We start from the raw sequence: 26,762 nt of genomic DNA, 5'->3' as shown, positions 1-26,762 counted from the left end.
CTCCGGCGGTTGCGGTATACTTCTCAGGTTCCAGTGACTTTGTGGCTGCACGGAGGCGAGCGCCATCTGGATGGTGTTGTTCCAAGGAACCGAGAGGGCCGCGCCGCTTTATGAATGTTAGAAACGCTCGAAAAGAGGTTTATGTTTGAGTTTCCGCGTAACAGAATTATGTTTTCTCGTATATTCAAATTACAATGCGACGCTATCACGCCTGTATATAGGTTGTGTGTAGGTTGTACTCTACGAATTTTCTGACGCATTTTACTTTCAGAAATTAAATTAGTTCAATAACACCTCTGAGCCACACTGCGTGGTCGGAGATACGTGGTTCGGGATGATTTTTCTCGCCGGCGGCGGATTTTTCTATGACATGGGACCCATTAACGCTGTCGCGTTAAATAGCTCCGCAAGTCACGACTGACACAACGAAACTCGGCACAACAGCGCAACGCTGTCGTCCAGAGTATAGCGTAGAGCTGTAGCATCTGTAAAAGAAACGAGCACGCTTTGCATTGCTTTCTGCACGCTGAAGAAGTCCGCGCGCTGCGTGTACATGCATGCAGGTCTTCCAAGAAGGAGCAGCCGTTACGGCGCGTCCGACCGCATTCATAGTACATAGGTATATACAACCCCGACCGCGTTATTTTGATACCACCTTTTCTGGCAACGTCCCACATGCCCTCGTTCAACAAGGAGCGCCAGGATAGGCACCAGAGATAAAGACGGCGCGTTGTCTCGGCAAACAGCGTGTATACGTATACGACGGTGCCCCGGCCGGGAGGGCGCTTGCGTGTCGCGTGGACAACCGAACGGCGCCGCTGGTCGAAAGGAAATCGTCCTCGGGCGTGACTATTCTACATTCATCCATCTTTTGGCGAGGTCGCGGGTTCGATTGTCGGTGGCGGCGGCCGCATTCCAGTGATCTCGGAATGCTAAAAAATAAGAGAGAAAAAAAAAAAGCTCCTGTACTTGGATCTGTAGGCGCAGGTCAATGCAGTCCACGTAGTCAAGATTGGTTCCGGAGCCTGTTCTTTAATATTAACAATCGAACCCAGATATAACGAATCTGAAAGGGATCACAAGAAAACTCGATATATAGGTCGGCCTATAATAATAAAGGGGCTGCATGTGCGCAGTCATGAGCAATATGACGGGAAACCCCGAATTCGTTTTTCAAGCAGCGATTAATTGCGATACGTGCATACCATTCTGACGTGTGAATATGCAACAAATGTAGTTTTGCCGCTGATCTTTATTGCAGTTTTTATTGCCCCACTGACCAGGAAAGGGGGGGGGGGGGATGCGTTGATCGCGCGCGTATAGGGTTAGATGGTCTTCAGAGACGCGCAGTATACGTTTGGTTTGGCTGCGAAAATGACGAAGGGCACGGTGAGTCACGCCAACAACAACTTGTTTTCGACTTGCTTTCAACAACTCGCTTTCATAGCCTTCAGATGTACACGGTGGTATGACAAAGTTGATGCCAACTGGCTCTGTTTTGAAGAATGCGTAATTTATTTATACGCATACTGTCAGCTTTGAAGCAGTCCTCTTGCGCAGCAACGCAGCGCTCCCAGCGTTCCTTCCACTTTGCGAATGTGTATTTCCTGGACGTCCTTTTCCGGCAAAGAGTCAAACACCTTTTCTGCGATTCGAGCTTGATTAAAGCAATGGTGCCAAAATGGCCCCTTTTGAGCTGGATTTTTAATCTTTAGGAAGAGAGTGTACTAAGCGGGAGCTAAACCTGACGAGTACAGGGTTGATGCCATGTTGGCCCCGGCGAAAAACCTTGCTTGCGTGGTGTGATCCGTGACAGCATACATTGTCGTCGTGTAAAATCCAGCTACTCGTGCGACCAAGATTGGGCCGTTTTTCTCTGAATAGCCTTCTTCAGACGTCCTAAAACTTGGCATTAAAGCTCGCTATTCACAGCCTGGCTATGCGGAACGATTTCCTGATGCACAATACTGTGAATGCCCCCCCCCCCCCCAAAAAAAAAAAATGAAAACGCGATGAACGTGCACTTTGTCGACCTGGAGACAATGGCTAGCCATCGTCTCGGTCGTGGAGACGTTGGGCTTTCCCACTGCGACGACGACTGTTGCTTCGTCTCAGGGTCGTACCCGTACATCTAAATTACGCCCCCAAAAGCATGACTCTCGACGTTCGCAAGGATTCGCTCCCGCTTATGTCGCTCTCGTCCCAAAATTACAATAACCCAGCTCAAATGTCGTCATTTTAACGCCATTGCTTAAATCAAGCTCGAATCGCAGAGGGGTGTTCTGTTCCACTCGTGCAGTTAAGAAGACATTTCAAGACATGTTCGCAAATTGACAGAAACGCTGGGAGCACCATGTTTCTGTGCAAGGGGACTATTTTGAAGGTAAGAGTGTTTGCGCGTAATAACTCACTTTCTTCAAAGCACAGCCATTCTCGAAACTTTCTGATACCACCTCGCACGTATATCTTTCTTACCCTCTCCCCATAGATATGTAACTTATATTTGAATACGTGCATATGAATATGTAAATATACAAGCACACACACACACTCTCTCTCTCTTTCTCTCTCTCTCTCGCTCGCTCTCTCTGTCACCAAGCAAAACAATCACCTTTCACCCCTTCACTGCAGTCACGAGCCTTAATGAGGGCGTCGCGTACGACGTGCGCCCGACTGACGAGCCGTATAGTTCCACGAGGTTTGCATCCAAATTAACGACTTCGACGCTCGGTGCCACACTTGCAAACGAGGCCCCCGGGGGGTCGTCCCTAATAAGAAGTCATCGCGAGTACTGTCGTACAGCGAATCAATACGAGAATAAATGACGGATGATCGAGTAGTTAGGAGAGTGAATGAGTGTTATGAGACAGCGAAGTGAATGAGCATATGCATCTCTCTCTCTCTCTCTCTCCTTCTCATTCGTCGCAGCAAAAAAGTCACACAGCGCATTCCGAACACGCGAAATTCTGCGCGCGCTGTCGCCTTGACACCTCTGACAAGACGTCGCAAGCACCCGCGTTGCGGAAAGCGCCCGGAGGTCGTCGTGTTTTCATTTTGTTTTCGCAATTGGAAAAGTCCCTTTGCACAGCGTGTTCTCTTGCGTGAGTGAGCGGGAGGACCTCATCTATCATCGCGACTCATGCATCCGTCAAAGAACCGGTTCCCATTGGCCCGCGGCCACGCGACCTTTTGTTGGTCCGCTTGTGCCTCCTCTTTTCGTTTTCTTCTTCTTCTTTTTTTTTTTTCTGCACTATACTATCACGCTCGTTGTTGAGTGCGCGACCGAGCACACGCACGCTACATAATAATCTGTCACAACAAAAGCGTGCAGGGCAAAATAGAACTACGAGAAGTGCAGAAGTCTCTGGGTGCGAAGCTTATTGCACCGGAGACTTTACGCCGAAGTACACAGCGAAGGCTCTCGCCAGCGCCTCCGCTGTCCCTGAAGCGTGCGTGACTGCGCAACTTCTGGTGTCGTCTGCTTTTACTCCGGAGTGCAGACGACGACGTCGAAGATGTACGTTACTCATACAAAGGCCAACAGAAATGCGCAGTCAAGACTAACGACACAATGCTGGGGACGCGGCGAAATATGTGAATAAATACATTTGAACAACAAGACTGTGGGCGGTCATTTGCGTCGTCCACTCGATATCTAGACGGCTAACGGACGTAACCATTGACGTGGATGCTGTTGCTTCACAAACTGCTGTGACCCGCAGAATGTGAAACTTATCAGAAGTCTCTTCGGACAGTGAAGGCTTGTTCTACGAGTGCTTGATGCCTTGAACCGACGTTTCATTTTCATCCGGCTACAGACAGATGTTCGTAATATGCGAAGAATGAGGCCTATTCGATGCGGCATTCGCTACCGTAGAGTATACAGAGCTAAAAAGATTGCAAAGATGGCGGAAGTTGACAAAATGGCGGACCTTAACATTGTCCAACAAAGCGCTTTCGATGGATGGCCTGAAAGCTTTACGTGGGTACGTCTGCAGGAAGCGCGGAATTAAGAACGCTGCGCATTGGCATGGGGATTGCGTGACTCCCTCGTCTGATCAGCTGACGTCACTGTATGTCTTGCAACACTAAGGAACCTTCATGCAAGCGCCCACGCCCCCCTTTCGAGTGCGCTCGAAAGGTCGATATAGCCAACACTGCAGGGCAATCCACCGAACACAGAATCTATAGAAGCTGTATCTCTGCTGGACAGTCTTATCTGCGGAGGATCCATTACGAAAAATGACTTCTTGCGCCACCCGTTGCCCTTGGAACACACGCCCGAGATGTGGCAGCGACAAACACAGAAGGGACGCACAGGCAGCGCCTTTTAAAGAGAGAATTTTGGACCTCTGCTTGTAACCGCATGGTCGACTTGCATGGTCGACTGAACTGCGTTGTTGCTTTCCTTACAACATTGCGGGATAAAATATCATGCGATCACACGCACTGTGAGAATCGGTGAACGGGAAGCTTCCTTCATGTAGGCGCTCGTGTGTTGCGTTGACGTTATGCTAAATGCGTTGACGTTATGCGATGTCATACATTAACGCAGATAACATGTTGCGTTATGTAGATGTCGTGTTTACGTTATGTAGACGAGATTCTGATGGCGCGCCTCTGTTGAACCGATACAGGAGAATGAATTAGGTTGGCTCAGTTATTCTCTTTGTGATGTTTGTATACGTGTTCACATGATTAATGACAATTAATAATTCCTCCATTTGGACTCCATTTGTGGAAAAAACATCATTTGTGGACGTATAAACCAGCTGCGCCGCCACTCAAGTGCTTCCTCCCCAAACTCTATAAGTGCACAACAATGGGAAAGTATACAGGCTAATAAGATCCGACTTGAAAAATTAGTGTTCGAAAATCTTTATAAAGATAACAGGGCCAGAACCGAATCGAATATCGAATGCTTTTCGAATAATTTTCGAATACTTTTCGAACAGCTTTCGAATAGTGAATCGTCGTTCTCACCATCGATCTTCACATCCTAGTGTATTAGCAAGCTTATGTCACTTCATTGCAACTTCATTACGTGTTATGAAACGTTGCTCATTAAAATCAGAAGTGAGGCGTCGTAGGAGCCAACAAGCAATTTATTCGCATAGTCAGTATACTCAGTGGTGAGTGCGAATGATAGCGGTTTTGTCAGAAAGTCTAGCTGACTTCTCGTGTTTTACGTCTGCCATGGCGACCTCTATCGCGCAGTTGCCGAATTCAAGTGTTCGAAAAACAATTCGAAAAATATTTTTCTTGACAAATAGTGCAAAACCCCATAATTTAATTAATGTTTAATAAAGTTGTAAACTTGATACATCATCATCGTGTCGACGAATACTGCAAAACCCCATATTTTTTTTTCTTTAGTTTGAGTTGTAAGCTCGATACATCATCATCATCATCATCATCATCGTCAGCCTATATTTATGTCCACTGCAGGACGAAGGCCTCTCCCTGCGATCTCCAATTACCCCTGTCTTGCGCTAGCGTATTCCAACTTGCGCCTGCGAATTTCCTAACCTCATCATCCCACCTGACTTTCTGCCGTCCTCGACTGCGCTTCCCTTCTCTTGGTATCCATTCTGTAACCATTCGTCAGTCAGCCTCTAGAGTCTGTGAAGGAATATATTTATCTAGGTCAATTACTCACAGGGGACCCTGATCATGAGAAAGAAATTTACAGAAGAATAAAATTCGGTTGGAGTGCATACGGCAGGCATTGCCAAATCCTGACTGGGAGCTTACCACTGTCGTTGAAAAGAAAAGTGTACAATCATTGCATACTACCGGTGCTAACATATGGGGCAGAAACTTGGAGGTTAACAAAGAAGCTCGAGAACAAGTTAAGGATCGCACAAAGAGCGATGGAACGAAACATCTTAGGACTAACACTAAGAGACAGGAAGAGAGCGGTGTGGATCAGAGAACAAACGGGGGTAGACGATATTCTAGTTGACACTAAGCGGAAGAAATGGAGCTGGGCAGGCCATGTAATGCGTAGGATGGATAACCGGTGGACCATTAGGGTTACAGAATGGATACCAAGCTCGATACACAGGTTCTTTTTAATAAATTATACGAATCTCAACAATTTCTGTAAAGAAAGTTGACGGCCTAAATCAAATATCCGCTTCCTAAAACCACAAGATCTTCATTTTTGTTTTCTTTTTTTTTTTTTTGAAGTGCAACAAGCCTCGTCTAAATTGGTGCAGTGGTTGCCGTGAAAAGCAATTTCTCCGTTCCCACATACATATAGGAAGCTCTATATAGCCCCCGAGATATAGAGCTTCCTTTAAACCCAAAAATGTGCAACACGCCTTCGCCCGATTTCCTGACTAACAAACGACACTTCAGTCCACTGGAGATAATACGTGCAAATATGGTTTCATCGCGGCGTACTATAGGTGTCGCAACTATCGCTCGTACAGTTTCGTCTGGTTTCGGTTTGTGATCATCGCGCGCCGACGTACATCAGGGTCACTCATGACTAATTGCTGTTTTCATTCGTGCAGGCGTCCATGTTGTCGCGCGACCGCTGCCAACTTGGGCAACTGTTCGCAGAAGGCGAGAAGAAGATGTAGAGGCACGAAATGGGATGCCACGCCTTCCGTCGCGCGCGCGGTGAGGAGGAAGCCGAGGCGAAGTGTGCGCGCGGTGACCCCGTTGACCCTGACAGATGGTAAACAAGCCCCGACTGCGCGCTTTGGAAAAGCCAGAAAGCCCTTGATACATACATGTCTGCTTCCTTTTTACGGCCACTGACGGACGGAAGCCTGCTTTTCTGTGGACTTTGACTGTTTCGGGTATAAAGCGTAGAACCGAGGAACGAGGACGAGACACGAATAAAACGAGCGTGAGCACACACGGGACGCTTAAAGAAATGAGAGAGAGAGAGAGAGAGAATGAGTAAGGCTGTCCAGTGCCGGAAACCCACATTCATCTCTTGGATTCCTAGCGCAGAATTTCGGGACAACGACGAAACACACACTAAACTACATTATGTGTTCCGTGGTTGTCCCATAAAACTCAACGTTAAAAACTCTGAGAGCTATGGAGTACACCAAAGAGCCCAAACCAACGCTTTTCCCACACGCTTTGTCGTATACGTAAGCTAGACTGCTAGCCTAGAACGCATTCACTAGATTTATTTTAGAATGCGTGAATATTGTATGGGTCCTCTGGACTGTTCGACAATCCAGCGCAGGGTTGAAAGGATTGTGACATTTCCTACTAAAAAAAAAAGTGTGTGTGTGTGTGTGTGGGTGGGTGGGGGGCACATATATAGCCCTTTCAATTCTGTGCGGTCAGCGATTGTTAAGTACTGCACGCACATTATGAACGAGAGTATTACAATATAGAAGCGTGCAGTTTACTGATGATGATGCGTAAACTTGCCAAACTTGGAAACTTGCAAAAGCACAGTCTTGCAAAAGCGGTACGAACATGACAGAGACAAAGTGACTGGTACAACAAACACGGCGCCCTGTTCGTTGTATACTTGTATTTCTACCTCTTTTCTGTTGGCCGCGCTTTTGCAAGACCGATAGGAGACGTAGGCCCTGTACTTGTCCTACATTGGCTCTGCATTATGCGCGATTTGGGCGTTAGAGAAAACTTCCACAAAGACCTTAGTAGAGAGCAGTCGGTTGCCTGGAGACAACTGCAGATTAATGCATACCCCAATCTGAGTCTACTCCGCAAATTCTATCCGGCAACATACGGCAATAAATGGCGCTATGCGGGGAACACGCAACGCTTTATACCACGTTACATGGGCCTGCCAAAAAGCAAAGGTAGCGCCAGTACACAAGGCCCCCAACACCGGAGCAGTGGGAGGCTGCGCTGACCTGCTCGAAGCCTGAAGAACAGCTCAAGCTGATCGACAGAGCTCGCAAGATGGCAAAGGCCACGGGGGCCCTGGACTGAGGGCTCCGCCTTCGCCGGGATACCTCCTTCGTGAAAATAAAGTTTTTTTCATTCATTCGGACAGGCAGACGCTTCCCCTGCAGCGCGCAGTCTTCGGCGCGCCCAACGCCAGGAAACATTGGTATTACATAGCACAAAGTAGGCACATCGGTTATACGTGGCACAACGTTGGCACAACATAGGATCCACGTTGTCACAACTACCGGCATTACTTAGGTGACGTTGCAGCGAACTCACGACAGGCCGGCGCCTTTTCCCGACACGCAGTCTTCGGGCGCGTTAATATCGGTTGTCTTTCCGGGCACGACGCTTACGTAAAAGAAACGGCAGGTATGCAAAACCCTTGCCTTGCGCTTCCCGTTCCGCGTGTTTTCACCACGCGCGATGCGGTTACGGCAGCGCATGGCTTCGCGTATGCGTTGGAGCTTGCTGCACCGGCAAACCGCTCGTATAGATATGGATGTCCAGGTTTTGGGGTAAGCCCGAGACCGGCCCGCGGACCGGGCCGGGCTCGGGCATAGGAGCTTAGGTCTGGGGTAGGGCCTCAGGCCCGTTCGTAATAGGCTCGGACACGCTATCTGCAACTCCGCATTACTGTAGACGGTGCCACGTCCGCCAACTGCAGCATGTGAAGGATGCTTGTCGTAGTTGAAGACTGGTCATTGATCATATACAGCGTTTCTCGAAACTCCACGGAAATCCCACCCACATCGTAATTCGGCAGCTGCGCAATGAAATCGAACCGCGACCTAGTTATCGGCAGAAAAAAAAAGAAAAGAATAATAATAGAAAAAGAAACGATAGCCATCAAGCCCGCGCGGCGAATAGACACAACTAACATTCACGATTTCCCGAACAGAGTTACGAGCTGCATAAGTTGAAGGTTGTCACGTCATGCCAGAGAAAGAAAAAAAAAACGATATACGTAGATTAGATCTTAGAGAGCGTGTTATACGTGAAAGCGAATCATACTGTGTGCCAGCTACTGTATAACAGCTTATGGCAACCTCTCGAGCCGTGAATTCCAAGCCAACCTGCGAAACTAAAAAAAAAAAAAAAAAAATAACCCAACACAATCTGAATTAGCACAGGTGCGCTGTACGGCCGACTACATCACATGCGCTGCGCTTTTCATAACTTGGCTCGACAAGTGAAAAGGAAACCGCAGGTGCAGCGCTAACTACACGTATATGCATACCAGCAGATAAACGAGACGAAAACGGGTAAACGGAGTGTTCGGGACGCTTTTTTTTTTTTTTTTTTTTTTACTTCGTTCGATGTTTTTATCTTTCGCCGCAACTCGGAAGACTTACGCAACATAACGACGACGCGATATATGTTATACCGAGGTGTTCTCTCCAGATAAATTGCTCGTCATAAGTAGAAATGTGCAGTACGCTGACCCCCATTCTTTATGTCGTAATGCCCCCTGGAAGCCGTGTCAGCGTCTATTCCTCTCGAGATGTATCCCCCATGGAGACAGGCTGCGTGCCAAGTGTCAGATGACCCCGACACGACATACGTTCTACGAGCATTGAACCTAACCACTTGAATCTTCGAAGTTTACTTCTTCTTCTTCTTCTTCGTCTTCTTCTTCTTCTTCTTCTTCTGCTCCCTCCTCCTCCTCTTCTTCTTCTTCTTCTTATTCTTCATCATGCAGCAGCAGCAGCAGCAGCAGCAGCGCCGCCGCCGCCGCCTATATTTATGTCCACTGCAGGACCAAGGCCTCTACCTCCTATCTCCAATTACCCGCGTCTTGCGTTAGCTGATTCCAACTTGCATCTGCAAATTTCCTAACTTCATCACCCCACCTAGTTTTCTGCCGTCCTCGACTGCGCTTCCCTTCTCTGGGTATTCACTTAACAAATTATTAATACGAAATTTACTTAATTGGCGCCAAAGATGACGAAATACGTACCTCTTCAGAAATAGCTCACTTCCGTTGTTAAGCTTTACTAATACCGGTGTCACACGGTCACTTTTGACTGCGATCGGGGCCGATCCGGATTAAGTTCGATCCCGATCTGTGCGCTGTTACACGGTCACTGTCGGGTCGTGATCGCGATCCATGAATCGCGATCATGTTTCTTGATCGACATCTGCGCAGTATTCGGAAACGCCAAAGGCAAAAAGTGAAGGCAGCTCAATAAAAACACGTTTGAAAACCTTTTTAGTGGCAGTAGTAAGCTGTAAAATTAAAATATTGTCCACATTTAACCATATTTTTCAAATCTGAATTTGTAGCCAAGGCATTATGCAGCTCTGAGAATTGCATATATAGAAATATATAGATATATATTGTGCTGTTACCATTTCCCTACCACGTTTCGAAACAAAATCCTACGCCACTGCTCCGATAGCGAAACAGGTCAAAGTTAGATTCTCGTGAAATACACGTTTCATTATACGCCATTTACCATCAATGATATGTGAGCTATGTTTAACGTTTTAACCTGCCTCTTTGCTATATATCAGGACGCTGGCGCAAGATTTGCGTTAACCGGAGACACATGCACTGCCGCTGATGCGCACGGCCCGCATGCTCTGGCTGTGACACATGGCCATCCACCCAACACATGTGCATCAAACCTCGCCAATCATATCCAAAGGATGGATGCGCCATCATTAAATTTAACACTGATTATAATAACAATAGTAACAGGTCTCGCAAAAAACGAGGATTCAAGATTACGCCACAATGCAATTACTTTCCAAGAATGGGCCAGCGTTGTGGAATGCCGAATGCCCGTTAGTATATTCTAATACCTGCCTCCACCGCAGTTGATAGTGCAACGGTATGAGAATCCCGCATACTACAAGGCACCGAGGTTACCACTACAATATAGCGTACTTCCAGTACACGGCAAAGTCCAACTATATACGTAGGTTTCAGAGACAGGTTTACGACGGGTTATCGGCGCAAGTAACCACAATCATGAATAACCTGCGCCCCCTCCTGTGCGACTGGAAACCGAACGCGTGCCCTGATTGGCCAGTGTGTCGTGACAGCTGAGCCAACTCGGGCCACTAATGCCCATCGGCAGTGAGGCTGCTAGAATACGAAGCATACGCCCACCGCCTCCCACGATCGCAGGATTACCATATTACGAGTATGTTCACCCACGAGAACGGTGAATGTTACGAGCGTCGAGGCGGTAATATACAGGGTGTTTCAGCTTACGCGGAACGCTTCACATTGACGACTATAGTGTTATTAGCATTCTTAATATAATGAACGCACTTTCCGGGATGCCTCTAATAAGTTTGCCGTCAACGTGGATCACTGGGTATAGTCCATGGTCTGTTGGGCCACTAAGTATGGATATTATATGTGATACTGGTACATGCGCATTCCTGGCCAAACCTCCGCAATGGAGGTGCCAGAATGGCACAAGGATTCATCATCATCCTACTTTTATGTCCTCTGCAGGACGAAGGCCTCTTCCTGCGACCTCCAATTAACCCTGTCTTGCGCTAGCGCATACCAACTTGCGCCTGCATGAATATATATGTATATATATTGAATTTGTCTGCTTTTACCCTTACTGCCTCTAGGTTGGCCTGTTTCTTCATGAATAACTTTATTCTTTCTCTCGTCAAATTGAGAGAAATCCTAGACCTCACTAACCTATGGTCACTGCACTTTACCTTACCTAACACTTCTACATCCTGCACTATGATTGGATCGGCAGAGAGTATGAAATCTATTTCATTCCTTGTTTCTCCATTAGGGCTTTTCCAGGTGCACTTCCTGTTGCTGCGCTTCCTGAAGAAGGTTTTCATTAGTCGGAGCCGATTGCTCTCCGCGAATTGTACTAACATCTCGCAAACAACTATGCAGCTCTAAAAAAGGAAGATAAAGACAACATATAGGTAATGAATGAAATCGTTTTGAGGCAACAACAACAACAACAACAACCGTAACTAGGTTGATCTCCGAAGCAGCAATCGAAGTGAGAGGTAAGGCACCAAGGCAGCCAGTAGGTAAGCTCTCCCAAGAAACAAAGGACCTAATAAAGAAACGACAAAACATGTAAAATGTCCTACTCAAGAGGTCAGATAGAATTCGCTGAACTGTCAAAACTGATCGACAAGAAGAAAGTAAGAGATATTCGAACTTATAACGTGGGAAAGATTGAGGAAGCCGTAAAATATGGACGCAGCATTAAATCAGTAAGAGGAAAGCTTGGCATAGGACAAGGCAAGATGTACGCACTGAAATATCAGCATGGTAATATCATCAGCAATTTCGATGACATAGTAAAAGCAGCGGAAGAATTCTATACTGACCTGTACAGTGCCCAAAACAGCCAAGCTACTTTCATTTGAAATAGTGATGAACCGGATACAGAGGCTCCTACTATAACTAGCGATGAAGTTAGAAGGGCCTTGAAAGACATGACCAGGGGAAAAGCTGCTGGAGAAGATGGAATAACAGTACATTTAATCAAAGATGGAGGAGATATGCTTGAAAAGCTTGCGGCCCTTTACACACAATGCCTCACGACTTCAAGTGTGCCAGAAAGCTGGAAGAACGCCAACATTATACTCATCCATCAGAAGGGAGACGTTAAAGAACTGAAGAATTATAGACCCATTAGCTTGCTTTCAGTATTGTATAAAATATTCACCAAGATAATTTCCAATAGAATCAGGGCAACACTTGACTTCAGCCAACCAAGAGAACAGGCTGGCTTCAGGAAGGGATATTCTACGATTGATCATATGCATGTCATCAATCAGGTAATCGATAAATCTGCGGAGTACAATCAACCTCTCTATATGGCTTTCATAGATTATGAAAAGGCATTTGATTCAGTAGAAATACCAGCTGTCATAGAGGCATTGCGTAATCAAGGAGTACAGGAGGCATACGTGAATATCTTGGCAAACATCTACAAGGATTCCACAGCTACCTTGGTTCTCCACAAGAAAAGTAGAAAGTTACCTATCAAGAAAGGGGTCAGGCAAGGAGACACAATCTATCCAATGCTATTCATTTCATGCTTAGAAGAAGTATTCAAGCTCTTAGACTGGGAAGGCTTAGGTGTGAGGATCAACGGCGAATATCTCAGCAACCTTCGGTTTGCAGATGACATTGTCCAGTTCAGCAACAATGGAGACGAATTACAACAAATGATTGAGGACCTTAATCGAGAAAGTGTAAGAATTGGGTTGAAGATGATTATGCAGAAGACAAAGATAATGTTCAATACCCTGGCATGGGAGCTACTGTCACTGTCAGGAACGACCTCGTAGGTCACGTCGCTCAGGCGTCGAATCACTCTGTACGGCCCAAAGTACCGTCTTAGCAGTTTTTCAGAAAGTCCACGACGGCGTATGGGTATCCAAACCCATACTTTATAGCCGGGAGTGTAGAGAACGGACCGTTGTCGAAGATCGTACCGTTTTGCATCTTGGTTTTGCTGATAGCAGATACGTACGCGGGCAAGCTGTCTGGCTTCTTCGGCGCGCTGAGTAAATTCGACAACGTCGGTAGGTATGTCGTCACACTCGTGAGGCAGCATGGCATCCAACGTCGTCGTGGCTTCGCGACGGTGGACCAAGCTGAAGGGTGTCATTCGAGTATAGTTTCTTGTCTAGCGGTATTGTATGCGAAAGTCACATAAGGCAAAATCTGATCCCAGTTCTTGTGTTCCACGTCGACGTACATGCATAGCATGTCTGCGAGGGTCTTATTAAGCCGCTCGGTTAGTCAGTTGGTCTGGGGATGATATGCGGTTGGTTTCCGGTGGCTTGTACCACTTAGTGTGAGAACCGAGTCAAGAAGTTCTGCAGTGAAGGCAGCTCCCCTGTCTGTGATGACGACTTTTGGGGCACCATGCCGAAGGACGACGTTTTCGATGAAAAAATGAGCCGCTTCGGCTGCTGTGCCCCGCTGCGTAGCTTTAGTCTCTGCGTAGCGCGTCAGGTAATCGGTTGCGACAATGATCCATTTGTTGCCGGCTGTAGATGTTGGAAATGGGCCCAGGAAATCCATTCCAACTTGGGTGAAAGGCTGTCTTGGTACCTCGACTGGATGTAAGAGACCTGCAGGCTTGCCGGGAGGTGATTTGCGTCTTTGGCAGTCGGAACATGTTTGTGTATGATGTTTCACAGCAGCGGGTAGCTTTGGCCAATAGTACTTGCGTCGGAGTCGGGACAGCGTTCTCGTGTAGCCTAGATGACCTGAAGTGGCTTCATTGTGGCATGCTGTTAGTATTTCTTTGCGAAGTGATGCCGGTACGACAAGCAGGTACGTGCTGCCGCTGGCAGAAAAGTTCTTTTTATAGAGAACATCATTCCGCAGACAAAACGACGGCAGTCCCCTTGCATAGAGTCGCGGGACGTCTTTACTTCGGCCTTCCAAGAAATTAATGAGTGGGAGTAGCTCTGGGTCGTGGCGCTGCTCTGTGAAACGGTGACGGCGTCGACGACTCCCAAAAATGCAGCGTCCACGTCCACGTCATCGGTACCTGCGGGCTCGACGGGTGACCACGAAAGACAGTCGGCGTCGGTGTGTCTTTTCCCTGATTTGTAAATTATGGTCATGTCGAACTCTTGAAGCCTAAGACTCCAGCGCGCCAGACGGCCAGATGGATCTTTCAAGTTAGTCAGCCAACAAAGAGAATGATGATCGCTGACAACCTTGAATGAACGGCCGTACAAATACGGGCGAAATTTGGTAACCGCCCACACCACGGCGAGGCATTCCTTCTCGGTAGTCGCGTAGTTTTCCTCCGTACCAGAGAGAGTTCAGCTGGCGTAAGCGATTACCTTTTCGAAGCCGTCTTGCCACTGCACCATTACGGCCCCCAGACCAACATTGCTCGCATCGGTGTGAAGTTCTGTAGGGGCTTCCAGGTCAAAGTGAGCAAGAACTGGAGGCGTTTGCAGGCGCTGGCGTAGTTCGTCAAATGCTACTTGCTCATTTTCACCCCACAGAAAGGGAACATCGTCGCGTGTAAGGCGTGTTAACGGGGCAGCAATACGTGAGAAGTTCGCAATGAACCGCCGGTAATATGCGCACAGCCCCAAAAAGCGCCTCACTGCCTTCTTGTCGGGCGGTGTGGGGAACTTTGACACAGCGTCTATTTTATCTGGGCCAGGTCGTGCACCCTCGTAACTGACGACGTGGTCGAGGAAGCACAGTTCACTGAAACCAAAATGACATTTCTCGGGCTTTAACGTCAGGCCAGCTGAGCGTATGGCTTGAAGAACAGTGAGTAACCGGCTTAGGTGCTCCTCAAATGTAGCTGAGAACACTATGACGTCGTCTAAATAGACCAAGCAAGTTTACCACTTCAGGCCTGATAGTACGGCGCCCATTAAATGCTGAAAAGTGGCTGGCGCTGAGCACAGACCGAACGTAATTTTTTTTCTTTCATAGATTTCTGTGTAGGGTTAGTGACAGTGGTAGTAGCAGTTGTATATTTTATATTGTATTGAAATTGTACTACACAGATAAGTGTAACACTTGGATTAGACAAATAGCAGGCAATAGATAGGTCCTAACGGTACACCCTCACAAAAAAAAAGAAATTTTTTAGATGCTTTCTGTTAAGTCTGTAGATAGTACAGAAGAACCCGGATATACCGAACCCACATATAACGAATTATTGTGTATAACGAACGGGAGTGAAATCCCCTTGAAAAGTTTTGTATACAACTTTTATTTTAGTGCGAAGCTGTTAAGGGCTCAGTATCCGATGACCCTGTCCGCGTGTATTAAAAAAAAGCTGTCATTGCCTCGAACATTTTTTGTTTCGAACTTTTAATATTCCAGTGAGAAGATTTAATATAAAAGGCATGCGCTGCCGGTGTTTTGTTTCCTGACATTGGTCTATGGGCTGTCATTCTCAAAATTCTGAGGCGCTGTATAAACTTGGACATGTAGCAGCACCAGCAACGCGCAGAACCGTTGTCGACGCCGACGGCGTTTCGCCCGCGTTCGCACCGAACGCGCGCGGCGTTGGTGACGTGTTTATGAAGAACGTGCCAACCTTTGCCGTACACCCTAAAGCGGGTGTACCGTAGCGACAATAAGGCCGTGGTCCCTGTGGTCACTAAATAAATGAAAACCACCGCATCATATATATTTCTCATTCTTTAGTAGTTAAAATAACCAATTACATGATCACATGTTAATAGTCAAAATTGGAAATATACAATTCCCACCATAGTACAGCTTCGCTGGTCTTCCATCTCCACCCCAGTGGAAGGGCTGACAGTTTTTTTTTATATATATATCGAAATACCTATATATATCGAACTTTTCTGTCATCCCCTTCAGATTGGATATATCCGGGTTCGAGTGTATATAGACAGCCAGAGGACTAATGCTCTTACACCTTGTGTCGAATAAAGTCTTACAGACTAACTGCCAACAAACTTCTAGCTATCCTCGCTTTCGGCTTATTATGCCGTACGGGAGTCATCCAATATTAAATAGCACAGAAAAGAGGAGCAAAAAAAAAAAAAAGATCACATAACAACCAAACTAAAAGGCGCTCTTGTAAACGCCCGCTTTCGAGCTATATAGTTTCGCAATAACCTCGACACGAAATTCGGAGACACTTCCTTCAGGGTTCGCTGATCGCCCTCTGGCAAACCTGACTCGCTTACATAGCAGAGCACGGCAGTTTGTTTACAACGGGAGGCGTATTTCCACTTGTCGTACGATCGACGGGGGGAGAGGAGGGGGGGGGGGGGGACACGTTTTCGATGTTCTCTGAATTACATTTATAGAGCAGCGGAAAGCTTCCGCGGCCGCCGCCGTCTTTCGGAAGATACATCTATTGCCGATACGTGTCCTTCTTCCATTCACTAATGCCTGCAAGGACGGTAAGGAACGGGCAGAAGCGCACGCTCACGCGCGTTCAGACCATGTGACAAATCATGCCGAACGAACCTCGCAGGAGGCTTGTGCGAAGAAGGCGACAGGCCTGGTGACAAATTGTGGCCTTCGGTAGTCTCCTCGCTCGACCCTACAGTTGAGCTTTTTTACGCACACGTACAAAAATACGTAAGTAAGAAAAAAGATTGGAGGACGGTCAGAGCTTCGCCTTTAAGAGTGGAACGCGATAGCATTCAAAGTTACCTGGCTGCTTATCAGGCTTTTTTTTTTAACACGAAAGTGTTTTATGCCGGGGTCCACCAAGACTTCACTGACGTATTTCCGTCACGGAAATACGTCAGCTTACAATGTACACGAACATAATACAAAGAAAGAAACCAGAAGAAAAAGTTCCACAAACATGCAAAATTTGGAAATCGAACCCACGACCTCTCGGTCCGCGACGATAGATCGCCGAGCGTTTAACCCATTGCGCCACAAACGCATTTGCAGAGAGCTACACAGACGCGCCTTATATATCTAACACTCCTCCGTGTACCCGCGCTCTTGCTCGGGGCGGTGCCGCCGCCTACGAGCAGAAAAGTTGTCGCAGTTTCACCTGAAAGGTGAAGCATCAATTGCGATAGCAAATTTGTAGAGAGCTATACGGAGTAATGATATTAGCTTTATCAGCTGTATAAACTTGGACATGCAGCAGCACCGGCAACGCGCAGAACTGTTGTCGACGCCGTCGGCGTTTTGCCCGCGTTCGCTCAAAATGCGTGCGGCGTTGGTGACTGTTGCCGGAGCCTCTGATATAAATAGGCACTTGGTGCCGCAGGTAAACGTCGCCTCCCTTCCCTCCCCCTTCCTTCCCTCCCCCACGGCCTCTCGCGCATCGGAAGAAGGCGCGTTTGCTCCACATATATGGTGATTGTAAAGGAGGAAAGAGACGCCTACTTCTGCAGCCCTTAAGCAAGCACGGCGCGGAACGCGCGTTTGTTCGCCGTGCGTTCACTCCCCGTGAAAGAGCGCGTCCCTCGTGCCCTTTCACTCGCACATACAGCGTTCGGCGGCGCGCGGTCACGATTTCATCTCCATTGACGTCATACGGAACCTCACGGCGACGGCGACGCCGACGGCAGAAATCTGCTTTTGAGTGTCCATATAATTGCTATCGCAATAAAAGAGAAGTACTGCATTATGACACTAACGCGCACCGACAGTGAACGCTTCGGTGGTCTCAGCACTACGACGCCTCGATGCCAGCATTCGAAGGGACGCTGGCATCAAGAAGCACTACCAACGCCACCTAGGTGGCGTTCACGGAGCGTGGCCTCCGCAATTAGCTCTGAAAATGTTTCTGAAGTTGATCGCGGAGGCTGCAATTACGACGCGCTGTACGCGCTGATTTGACTCGGTGACGATTCAGTTACGTGCTTTGTCTTGCGCGTTGTATTAGTGTGTCAGTTACGTGCTTCGTCTTTCGCGTTGTGCTAGCGTGTGCAGCGTAGTGCAGCTTCCATATGCACGACGGTTGCTCATGGTCATCGACGTTGGTAGTCGCGATGGAGGAGACGTGCCACCAGGCGTCAGCGTGGGTGCATCAACGCCTAAGGGCGCTTTAGCCACAAAACACCAATAGACATTATATATCAATGTGCAATAAACATTACACTACTTCTGTGAAGACACGTTTCACTTTCGTGTTCTATACCGATTCCTATATAAGAGGGATCAACCACATTTTTTTTCTCGTATATTCAAATTACGATCCGGCGCTATCGCGTCTGTAGGTTGTGGTTAAGTCGTACTCCGCGATTTTTCTGACGGATTTTACTTTGAGAAATTCAATTTTTGTTCACTAACGCCTTGCGCCACGCGAAGGGCCTGCCCGGTCGGGGTTGTTCGGGATGATGTGATTTGGCATGATTTTTTGCGCCAAGACGCCGACGCTTACGTCGACGCCGACGCCGGATTGTCTGCGACACGGTGCCCTTAACGCTATCGCGTTAAAGCTCGTTTAATGAGCAATGGTCGCTGCGTAAACGGACGGAAGCTTGCTCGTAGCAGTCACACTGGGCGGCAAGTCTTAGGGCGGCAACAGCCCCCCTGCATTTGGGGGCTGTTGTAACCCCCCCCCCCCCCCCTGAATTGGACAAATAATGGCCCAGAATAGCAACCCGGGCCTATACTTCGACGGGTCGAAAGCGTGCTCGTGTAGACAATCACGGCCGCACGCCGTGGAAGTGAACGAGATCGAGAACGTGCTGCGGTCTCGCTGCCGAATGGTTTGTCTTGCACTCCTCCACCCCCCCCCTCTCCCTCTTCTTTTCGGGGGCACGCTGTGTACGCGATACGCAAGGGAGGAAGGGAGGGGGGGGGGGGGGGGCAGTGTCGCCTATCAGCGGGCCAGCCTTCCCACGGTCGCGACGTACGTACGTACGCGTTAGGTGTACATTAGCACTCGGAACGCGTATAGGCACACAAACAATATGGGAGACTCGGATCGGTTTGGTATGCGTCATCAGCCAGCGCGGCTGATGGCATTAATCTAGATGGATTGATCTGGCAATCGCATCCTACGTTTTATTTCTTTTTATTTGTCTTCCGGGAGCAGTGAGCGTTGCATCAGCTCCAGGACAGTTATTGAAACCAGTACGTGCAAACATGCATACCGATAGCATAGGCGGTTCAGACGTGCGTGATTTCAGACAAGCGGCGTCCGCTTCACAAGAATATATATATATATATATATATATATATATATATATATATATATATATATGTGTGTGTGTGTGTGTGTGTGTGTGTGTGTGTGTGTGTGTGTGTGTGTGTGTGTGTGTGTGTGTGTGTGTGTGTGTGTGTGTGTGTGTGTGTGTGTGTGTGTGTGTGTGTGTGTGTGAACAGCTGGCAACGCGTTGCAGAAGTAGACAGTGGTGTGGACGTGGACCCTTGTGTGACAGTGGCATATAACAACTCTAAGGGATGGGCCAAGAATCGGGGAGCAGATTATAAGAAATTAGAGTGCACTAAAGTAACTGAAACACAACTTGAGCATAGGTAAACTATAGTATCCAAGGAAAGCGAACTTGTGAAAGCATAGACTATTGAAAATCGAAGGAACAAATGAAGGCATTAAAAAAAAAAGCAGATCAGACTGTGCGGTACAAATTTCGCTCTATGGTCTGAATTCTTTGCTACGAAGCCCCACCAAATATAAGCGAAAGACCCGAATAATTGAGCAAGCTGATGCCCGATAGTCGAGGCACCCAATGATTACAGCAGAACAAGAACTGTTACGTCTCATTCCAAGACGACGAAGGGACGGCGATTTGAACTGCACCGTTTTCCCTCTACTTAATTGCGTTTCTCATTTTTTCAAATAAGCATTTCCTTTAACTACCTCCTGTCGCCCGATTCTTGGCCTATCATCCCCTCAGTGGGTGCGAGCCATGACAGAGGTTCATCATCATCATCATCAACTGCACCCTTTTGTTTTTTTCGACGCGGCATAAAGCGAGGCTCATCGACCCCATTCATGCTTTTGCTTGTGGTGCATTCCGGAATGCGCAACAATAAATAGGAAGCATGGCCCGCGAATCGGTGTCGTATTACCCAAGTGCGCGCTCATTCCTACACGCGTTCCTGCAGCCACTCGCGTCCGTGGTCGCGTCCCATGATGTGCATCGCAGAAGCCGGGGGAGGGGGGGGTCGAACGATCGAGGCGCTTCATCGCGGAACTCAGCCGACCGTGACGCGAATGACGGTCGGCGGCCGTGGCACTTTTGAGAGCTAACGAGCCCGAATGACGTTTTGAGCGCGAGCGCTGAACGCGAAGACGGAGTCGCACGTGGCAAGATGTTAAAACGGGGCAACGACAATACGTGCATTCGTTGTAAGAGAAAGCGTTTTCAGCTCGGAGCTCACTCGGATGTTTTGCGCACAAATGATCTTGAAGAAGAATAAAGGCGCTCTTATGAGATAGCGGCCGAATCTATTTGAATGAGATTTGCTTCATTTAGGAAAGTTTACGCTGTTGTAACCCCGCGATTGACGTAGGGCCTCAAAGTAGCTAAGAGAATTTGCCGAAAAGCAGTAAGTTTAGAAAAAAAGAAAGAATGGATAAATGTAAATTTCACATTCCAGACGTAAATTACGTAAATTTCACATTCCAGACGGTTTAACGCGGGCAAATATAACGCATTTTTACTGTTTCTGTCAAATAGCTACATTGCTAGACAGAGTTATGCGAAATTCCTATTCTCAGGGTTGTGGTATTACATTTCAGAACAATGCAGAGTATATCAATTTTGTCCGCTTTAATTGGGGCCCCAATAATTTTTTTTTTTTTTTGCTTTAGCTGCACCAATTTTTTTTTTAATTGCCTGTAGCAGATAGCCTAATTCTAACCGTTGAGTTAAATTACTCGATGAGGCGGCCGTTACTTCTACAAGAAATGAAAATGCCGAATTGAACAATAAGCATAGCTACACTAATTCATTTTTCAATTATTTACGGCACGTATTTCGAACTACAAATTGTAGCTAGCGAGTTTGTAAGGCATATTGACTTGGAACGAATTCTGAGGATGACACTGGTTTCGAGATATCATGCTATCAAATTCGCGGTGAAAATGCATTGTCGTTCCACTTACTTTTTTAAAGAAAACGCTGTTTCGTGCATTCAAGCACACAAGTAACTGGAACGCCTGACATTTCATCAAACCCTTTGAAAATTATCTTGAAACTGCACGGTGTAGTTCTGAGAACTCGTTCCAAGAGGATACGCCTTGCAAACTTCCCGGCTACAACTCGTAAATTTAAATATGTGCTGTAAAGTAATTAATAAAAAGTTATTAGTGTAATAATGTTAATTTTAAGTTAAGCATTTTGATTTCTCGTACAAGTAATGGCCGCATCATCGAGTTAAAATTTAGCTGAATGGCTAGAATTGTTCTATCTGCCATGGGCAATTTTTTAAAACTTGATGCATCAAAAGAAATAAAAAGGAACACCTGGTATATGCACTTCACATTATCGTAGTATTTGTTTTTATTGCGCAGTTACAGTTTAATTTTGTTTTTTATCTAAACCTCCGGCAATGTTCCTTAAAAATATTTTATGAATACCGAGGACTTGTAAAGTACCCTCCATACAGTCGGTATATTAAGAAACTTTCTTCTTTGATAAACAACAAACTTCATATAAAGCATCTTAGCGATGGACAAACGTGAGCATAATTTCAACATCACAGGTATTTCGGTAGAGAATTCCAAGAGCAAAATTAAGGTTATGTCGTGGATGGGAGGGCCATGATATATATATATATATATATATATATATATATATATATATATATATATATATACGATATTGCTCCTACGTATCTTGCAGACAATAAACAAAGAAAACAATGTGACACTGAAGAAATTACCACCGACATTGCGACACGGTTTGTCACGCGTGAACGCGTCTCTCAGCCTTATTCTCACTCAGAGCCGTGCAGTTTCCCTGTGATTTCATGCAGAGGTCTTTGATGCGTAGAGTTAAACGTTAAACATTATACGCATTATATTAACAGTGGTCCAGGCTCCCCCACTTGCAGACAGCGAGGGGCCTATCCATCAAATAAACACACCTTGAGGGAGTGCCAAGCCAACTCCATCTTCAGAAAGACAATACTTTCTAAACTTTCACACAACCAGCATCCCGGCCGCTGGGAGGAGTGAGTCACTCCCCCGACGAAAGTTTGAAAAGCTATGGCGGCCTCTTCTGGTGCAGCACGTCAAAAACGTGCTGGGCCAGCAGGCATGAGCCTACCAGGTGTCCCGGATTGGGGCCTTACTTCCTTTGGGACTAAGAAATGTTATTTATCTATCTCTCTCTCTCACGCACTCTCCCCTGAAAAGTTATACCAAGTTATAATATTTAGACCCATTTTATATGTTCGCACACACAGGTACAAAATGACTACAAATATATAGAACACGCCAGCTGGCACCAGCTTTGCTGTGAAGCTAGAATGCCCCAAAAATCAATTTTACGGGTAAACACAATGAGAAAGCTGCATACACGAATTCACCGCATTGGGCATTATATTTGAACACAACAAGAACATGTTCCTGTAATACACTATGGGACAAAAGACTTAATTTTACCTCGGCTAGCGTGGCTGTAAAAAAATCTATGACCAATATCTTGCTGGAGTAATGAAAACACTGCTGCCACAAAGAGGATAAAATGGTCTTTATATATACTTTGACTAGATGTTCTCCATAAACGTCGACGGCCTTGGACGCGTGTGTACAATGGACAGCGTCTGCCTCAGTAAGATTTGCAAACTAGCTGGCTACGCCGACTGACAATTCCTCCTTGTAATAGTTAAAGTGATCGCCTTGAGCCTTATAATAGGGAGTTATAGCACGGCGTCACCGTTCTACCGCTACCGATGCCGCCGGCTGCGTATAACATACACGTGCGTGGGGTTTACCGCGTATGCTGAGTTGCGGGGAAGCGGTATCGATAACGCCAGAAAGATAACGCTACGCTAAATCACCTTAATAAGAAGTTTTAGCACACCGCTATCGCTTCGGCCACCCGCCAGCTTCTCATCTGATAGCCAAGACGCCAAGACATGCACCTGCCGCGGCTTAGCTAGCAGAAGCATAAACTAGAAGCTAGAAGCAGGAGGACACGGTAGCGGTATGCTAGAACTCACTCATTACAGTGCCTGCGGCAGGATTCCAGTTTCAGCTTGTCGCTTTGTGTTACAAGAGCGAAATGTGCGTATTCTGGATAGGCTTGCAGTAAAGGAGATGGCCAAAACTGAATTACATAACACAGCACTAGCTGCAGCCATGTGCGCTTAGAAATTATCGAAAGAAGCCCGGATCATTCCGGCTGCCGCCGGCTCCGCTTCGGCACTCGACCGACTGGTACGTGCCAAAGCAAACAAGCCGGAATGAGTCAGCAAAGCCGTTTGAGTGCGCGAGCGCACAGAAAGTATCTGTCACTTTGCGCAAGGAGCATCCGCCCTGCTTTTTACCACACACCTGCATACGGGTATACACGGTGTGCTCTTTGGCCGCGAGTCGCTATAGGGCAGCCCATAAAGGAGGATGTGGGTATGGGTAACGGCTTGTTTATCAGATAAAAAAAATGTATAGCTGCTATGCGACGTACGACGCGGGGAGTTCTCCTATAACGCATTTAGCTTCAGTGAGACGTCTCAAGGAGTCCGCGGGCGAATTCGCAGAGATCGTCGTTCGTGAGAGTTGTTTGCCATTGGCCGGTATATAGCTTTAGCTAATAAGTTAATAACGTGTGCGACACCGCGTTCGTTTGACATCTATATTCTCACGAACAGTTCTGGCATGAGAACTTCTTTTGCGAGTACGGGTCAAGAACCTTTGCAACTGCAGCGTGTAACTTCAACTACGCATATATAATTCAAAATTGTACCGGAGCAGCTTAACTGGTATATACCACTATCAGTCATTACTCCTCGAAGAGTAACTGCAGCTCAGTTGAATGCGATTATGCGTACGAGAGTGATGTAAGAAATTTGCATGATGACAATAAGGCGTTAATTGTCGGTGCTTCAAAGGTAAAGAAATAATTAAAAAAACACGAGAAAAGTGGTAAAAAGATCTTGATGTCAAAACATCTTCACTCTTTACGGGTTCGTTGGCACAAGGGTACGAAGAGCATTCAGCTAGTCGCACGCTTTTTGAAGGGTTTTAATGTTTCCGTGCGGTCAGGTGCATGGTTGCAAGAAATACATGGTCCAAAACGCATCACCAGTGCGGCTGAATTGCGCTAATTCAGCTTCTAATCTTGCAAATGCGACTGAAAAGACACGTCTTGTTCAATATAACAGCTCGCCGCCGGCGCGCCATGAAGGACGCGAGAGACAGGATATACACGAGGAAGGTCAAAAAGGAGAGAACAATAATATGCTTCGAGAAGGCCCGGAACGCTGCGTCGTTGCAGCACATAGACTCGCCGCCGGTTTTATCGGTTACGTCACATGTGCACCTTTCTGCACAGCTAAGTGTTCTTTATGTTTGCACACACTTTTATATTTTCGCCATAGTTATAACAGCAGCCGTATGCCTCATGCAAAGCTGTGTTTGATAAAGCATGGTCAGGGCACTCAAGAACACTCAAGAGCGTGTCTGCATCACTTCGTTTGTATATGAGCTGCCGCGAGACCACATGTATGAGTGGGTGTTGTACAAGTCCAAATGCGTCGATGTCGAAGCCAATGGCAACTACAACAAACAAACATCCGCTGGGACGCGGATAAGCAGCATCGCAAAGAGCGAATTCAGTAGGCAAGAAAGAGAGGCATACTATATAACAGCTTAACGCCATGATAACGTCCGAGGAGAGGCTTCTTTTATAAATAGTGTTTGTCAGTATAAGTGTCAATGTGTACCGAAAGTGCCGATTTAACACGTTTTCGGAGACAGTAATAGCCTATAAACCCGACTCATGGACGCGTTCGGGGCAAGCTCCCACGAGATAATACATATCGCTCGCTAAACACACCGGCATCGAGTGCATTGAGACGACGACAACGCATCGAACAAGCAGCCGCGGCCAAAATTCTAGCGCTCCTCGCTGCTATCGCTCCACTCACCTCCTCCGTGGACGAAGCAGAAGTATGGGAACCTCCAGATGTTGCCCAGGCCGACGGCCTCTCGCGAACATCCTGCCACCAGATCCAGGTAGTGCACCCAGCGGGACTCCTTCACTTTCTTCTTGGGCTGCTCGGTGACATTCTCTTCGTCCGACGACGTCTCGTAGTCGTCCTCGAGCACCACCTTGGGGGTGTACTTGGGCGGCTCGATCGGCCTCAGTTCGGGCACCGAACGGGACAGCCGACGAGCCTTGCGGGTCGCGAGATTGCTGGGTTCCTCGCCGAACGAGAACGACCGCAGGTGGTACCGGGCCGCCTCTTCGAAACCCTTGCTCGACATGACGTCCGCGGGCGCCGGCGTCGGCGGCGCGATGGGTTGGAACACCAGTCTCGTCGGCGTGCCGGGCGGCTGGTCGGGGTCGCTGACCATGGTCGGGATGCCCGGAACGAGGCCGGCGGACGTCGGGAAGAGGATGATGGGACCCAGGCCGGCGTAGCAGTCTCCGCTGCCCGCATCACCACCTGCACCTCCGTTTGCGCCTCCCGGGCTGTTGGAAGGACTGTCCGACGAGTACATGTACTGCGAAGGCATTGTCGCGGTCTGCAGGTACGGTACTGCCACGACTTGGTCGTAGCCGCCTTCGCCCGGCACTCCGGAGACTCCGCTGAAGCTGCCGCCGGAGCTCCGGCTCGGGTAGCGAAACGCGGGGAGTCTGGCCAGCAACGGCGATGGCTGCGGGCTCGAAGAGTATAGGTGACCGACGTTGTTGTGCTGCTGCATGTTTGGGCCGCCCGCGCAGGTTGTAGTATTCGGAGCTTCCGTCCAAGTCGCGGCCACAGCACTTAGGCGTCCCTTATTTTCTTTCTTATCTACTCGGCGAAAAGGAAACCACCGACACCTCGCGACCGAGGTGCGGACATTGCCGACTCCTCCGAGAAGTCTTCGGGTCCGCGTCCCACGTCGCTGCAGCAGTCAAGGGAGCGATCTCCTCTGGACAACTTCTTATTCAATCGCCTCGGCGTAACGGCGCGCTGAACGGGACGTCGCGCTGCGCCCGCTGGTCATGCGACGAGGCCAACTGCCTTCTGAGAGGGAAATCACCGCGACGACGAATGAGAAAGGCAGCCCCCTCCACACTCTTCCTCTCGTGCTCGCACACAACAAGCGACGCACCGCTGGAGACACGCTCGACCCTCCGCTTCTCCGTCTCTCGGCGGCAATCCGCACCCTTTCCCGGCGAGCTCGCGTCGTCGCTGTGGGAGCAACAGGTAATAATAATCGCGCGCGACTTCGACTGCGCCGTGCTCGCGCGCGCGCACCTCACTCAACAGGTGCGCGTACTGC

The 26,762-nt window shown here is 47.8% G+C and overlaps 1 protein-coding gene across 1 annotated transcript in view; it reads right to left on the bottom strand.

The window, feature by feature from the left end:
* The window catches only part of LOC119446496 (sodium- and chloride-dependent GABA transporter ine), a 98,144-nt gene extending 71,609 nt beyond the window's left edge, over nucleotides 1–26,535 (bottom strand). The window contains exon 1 of the mRNA XM_037710932.2: nucleotides 25,418–26,535. Coding sequence (XP_037566860.1) covers nucleotides 25,418–26,198 — 781 coding nt within the window. The 5' untranslated portion in view covers nucleotides 26,199–26,535. The remainder of the gene's footprint in view (nucleotides 1–25,417) is intronic.
* Between the last annotated feature and the right edge of the window lie 227 nt (nucleotides 26,536–26,762).

This window comes from Dermacentor silvarum, chromosome 3, assembly GCF_013339745.2.
Source record: "Dermacentor silvarum isolate Dsil-2018 chromosome 3, BIME_Dsil_1.4, whole genome shotgun sequence".
NCBI classification, from domain to species: Eukaryota; Metazoa; Arthropoda; class Arachnida; order Ixodida; family Ixodidae; genus Dermacentor; species Dermacentor silvarum.
The sequence above is the reverse complement of the archived record's forward strand: the minus strand, read 5'-3'. Positions and strand labels throughout refer to the sequence as shown.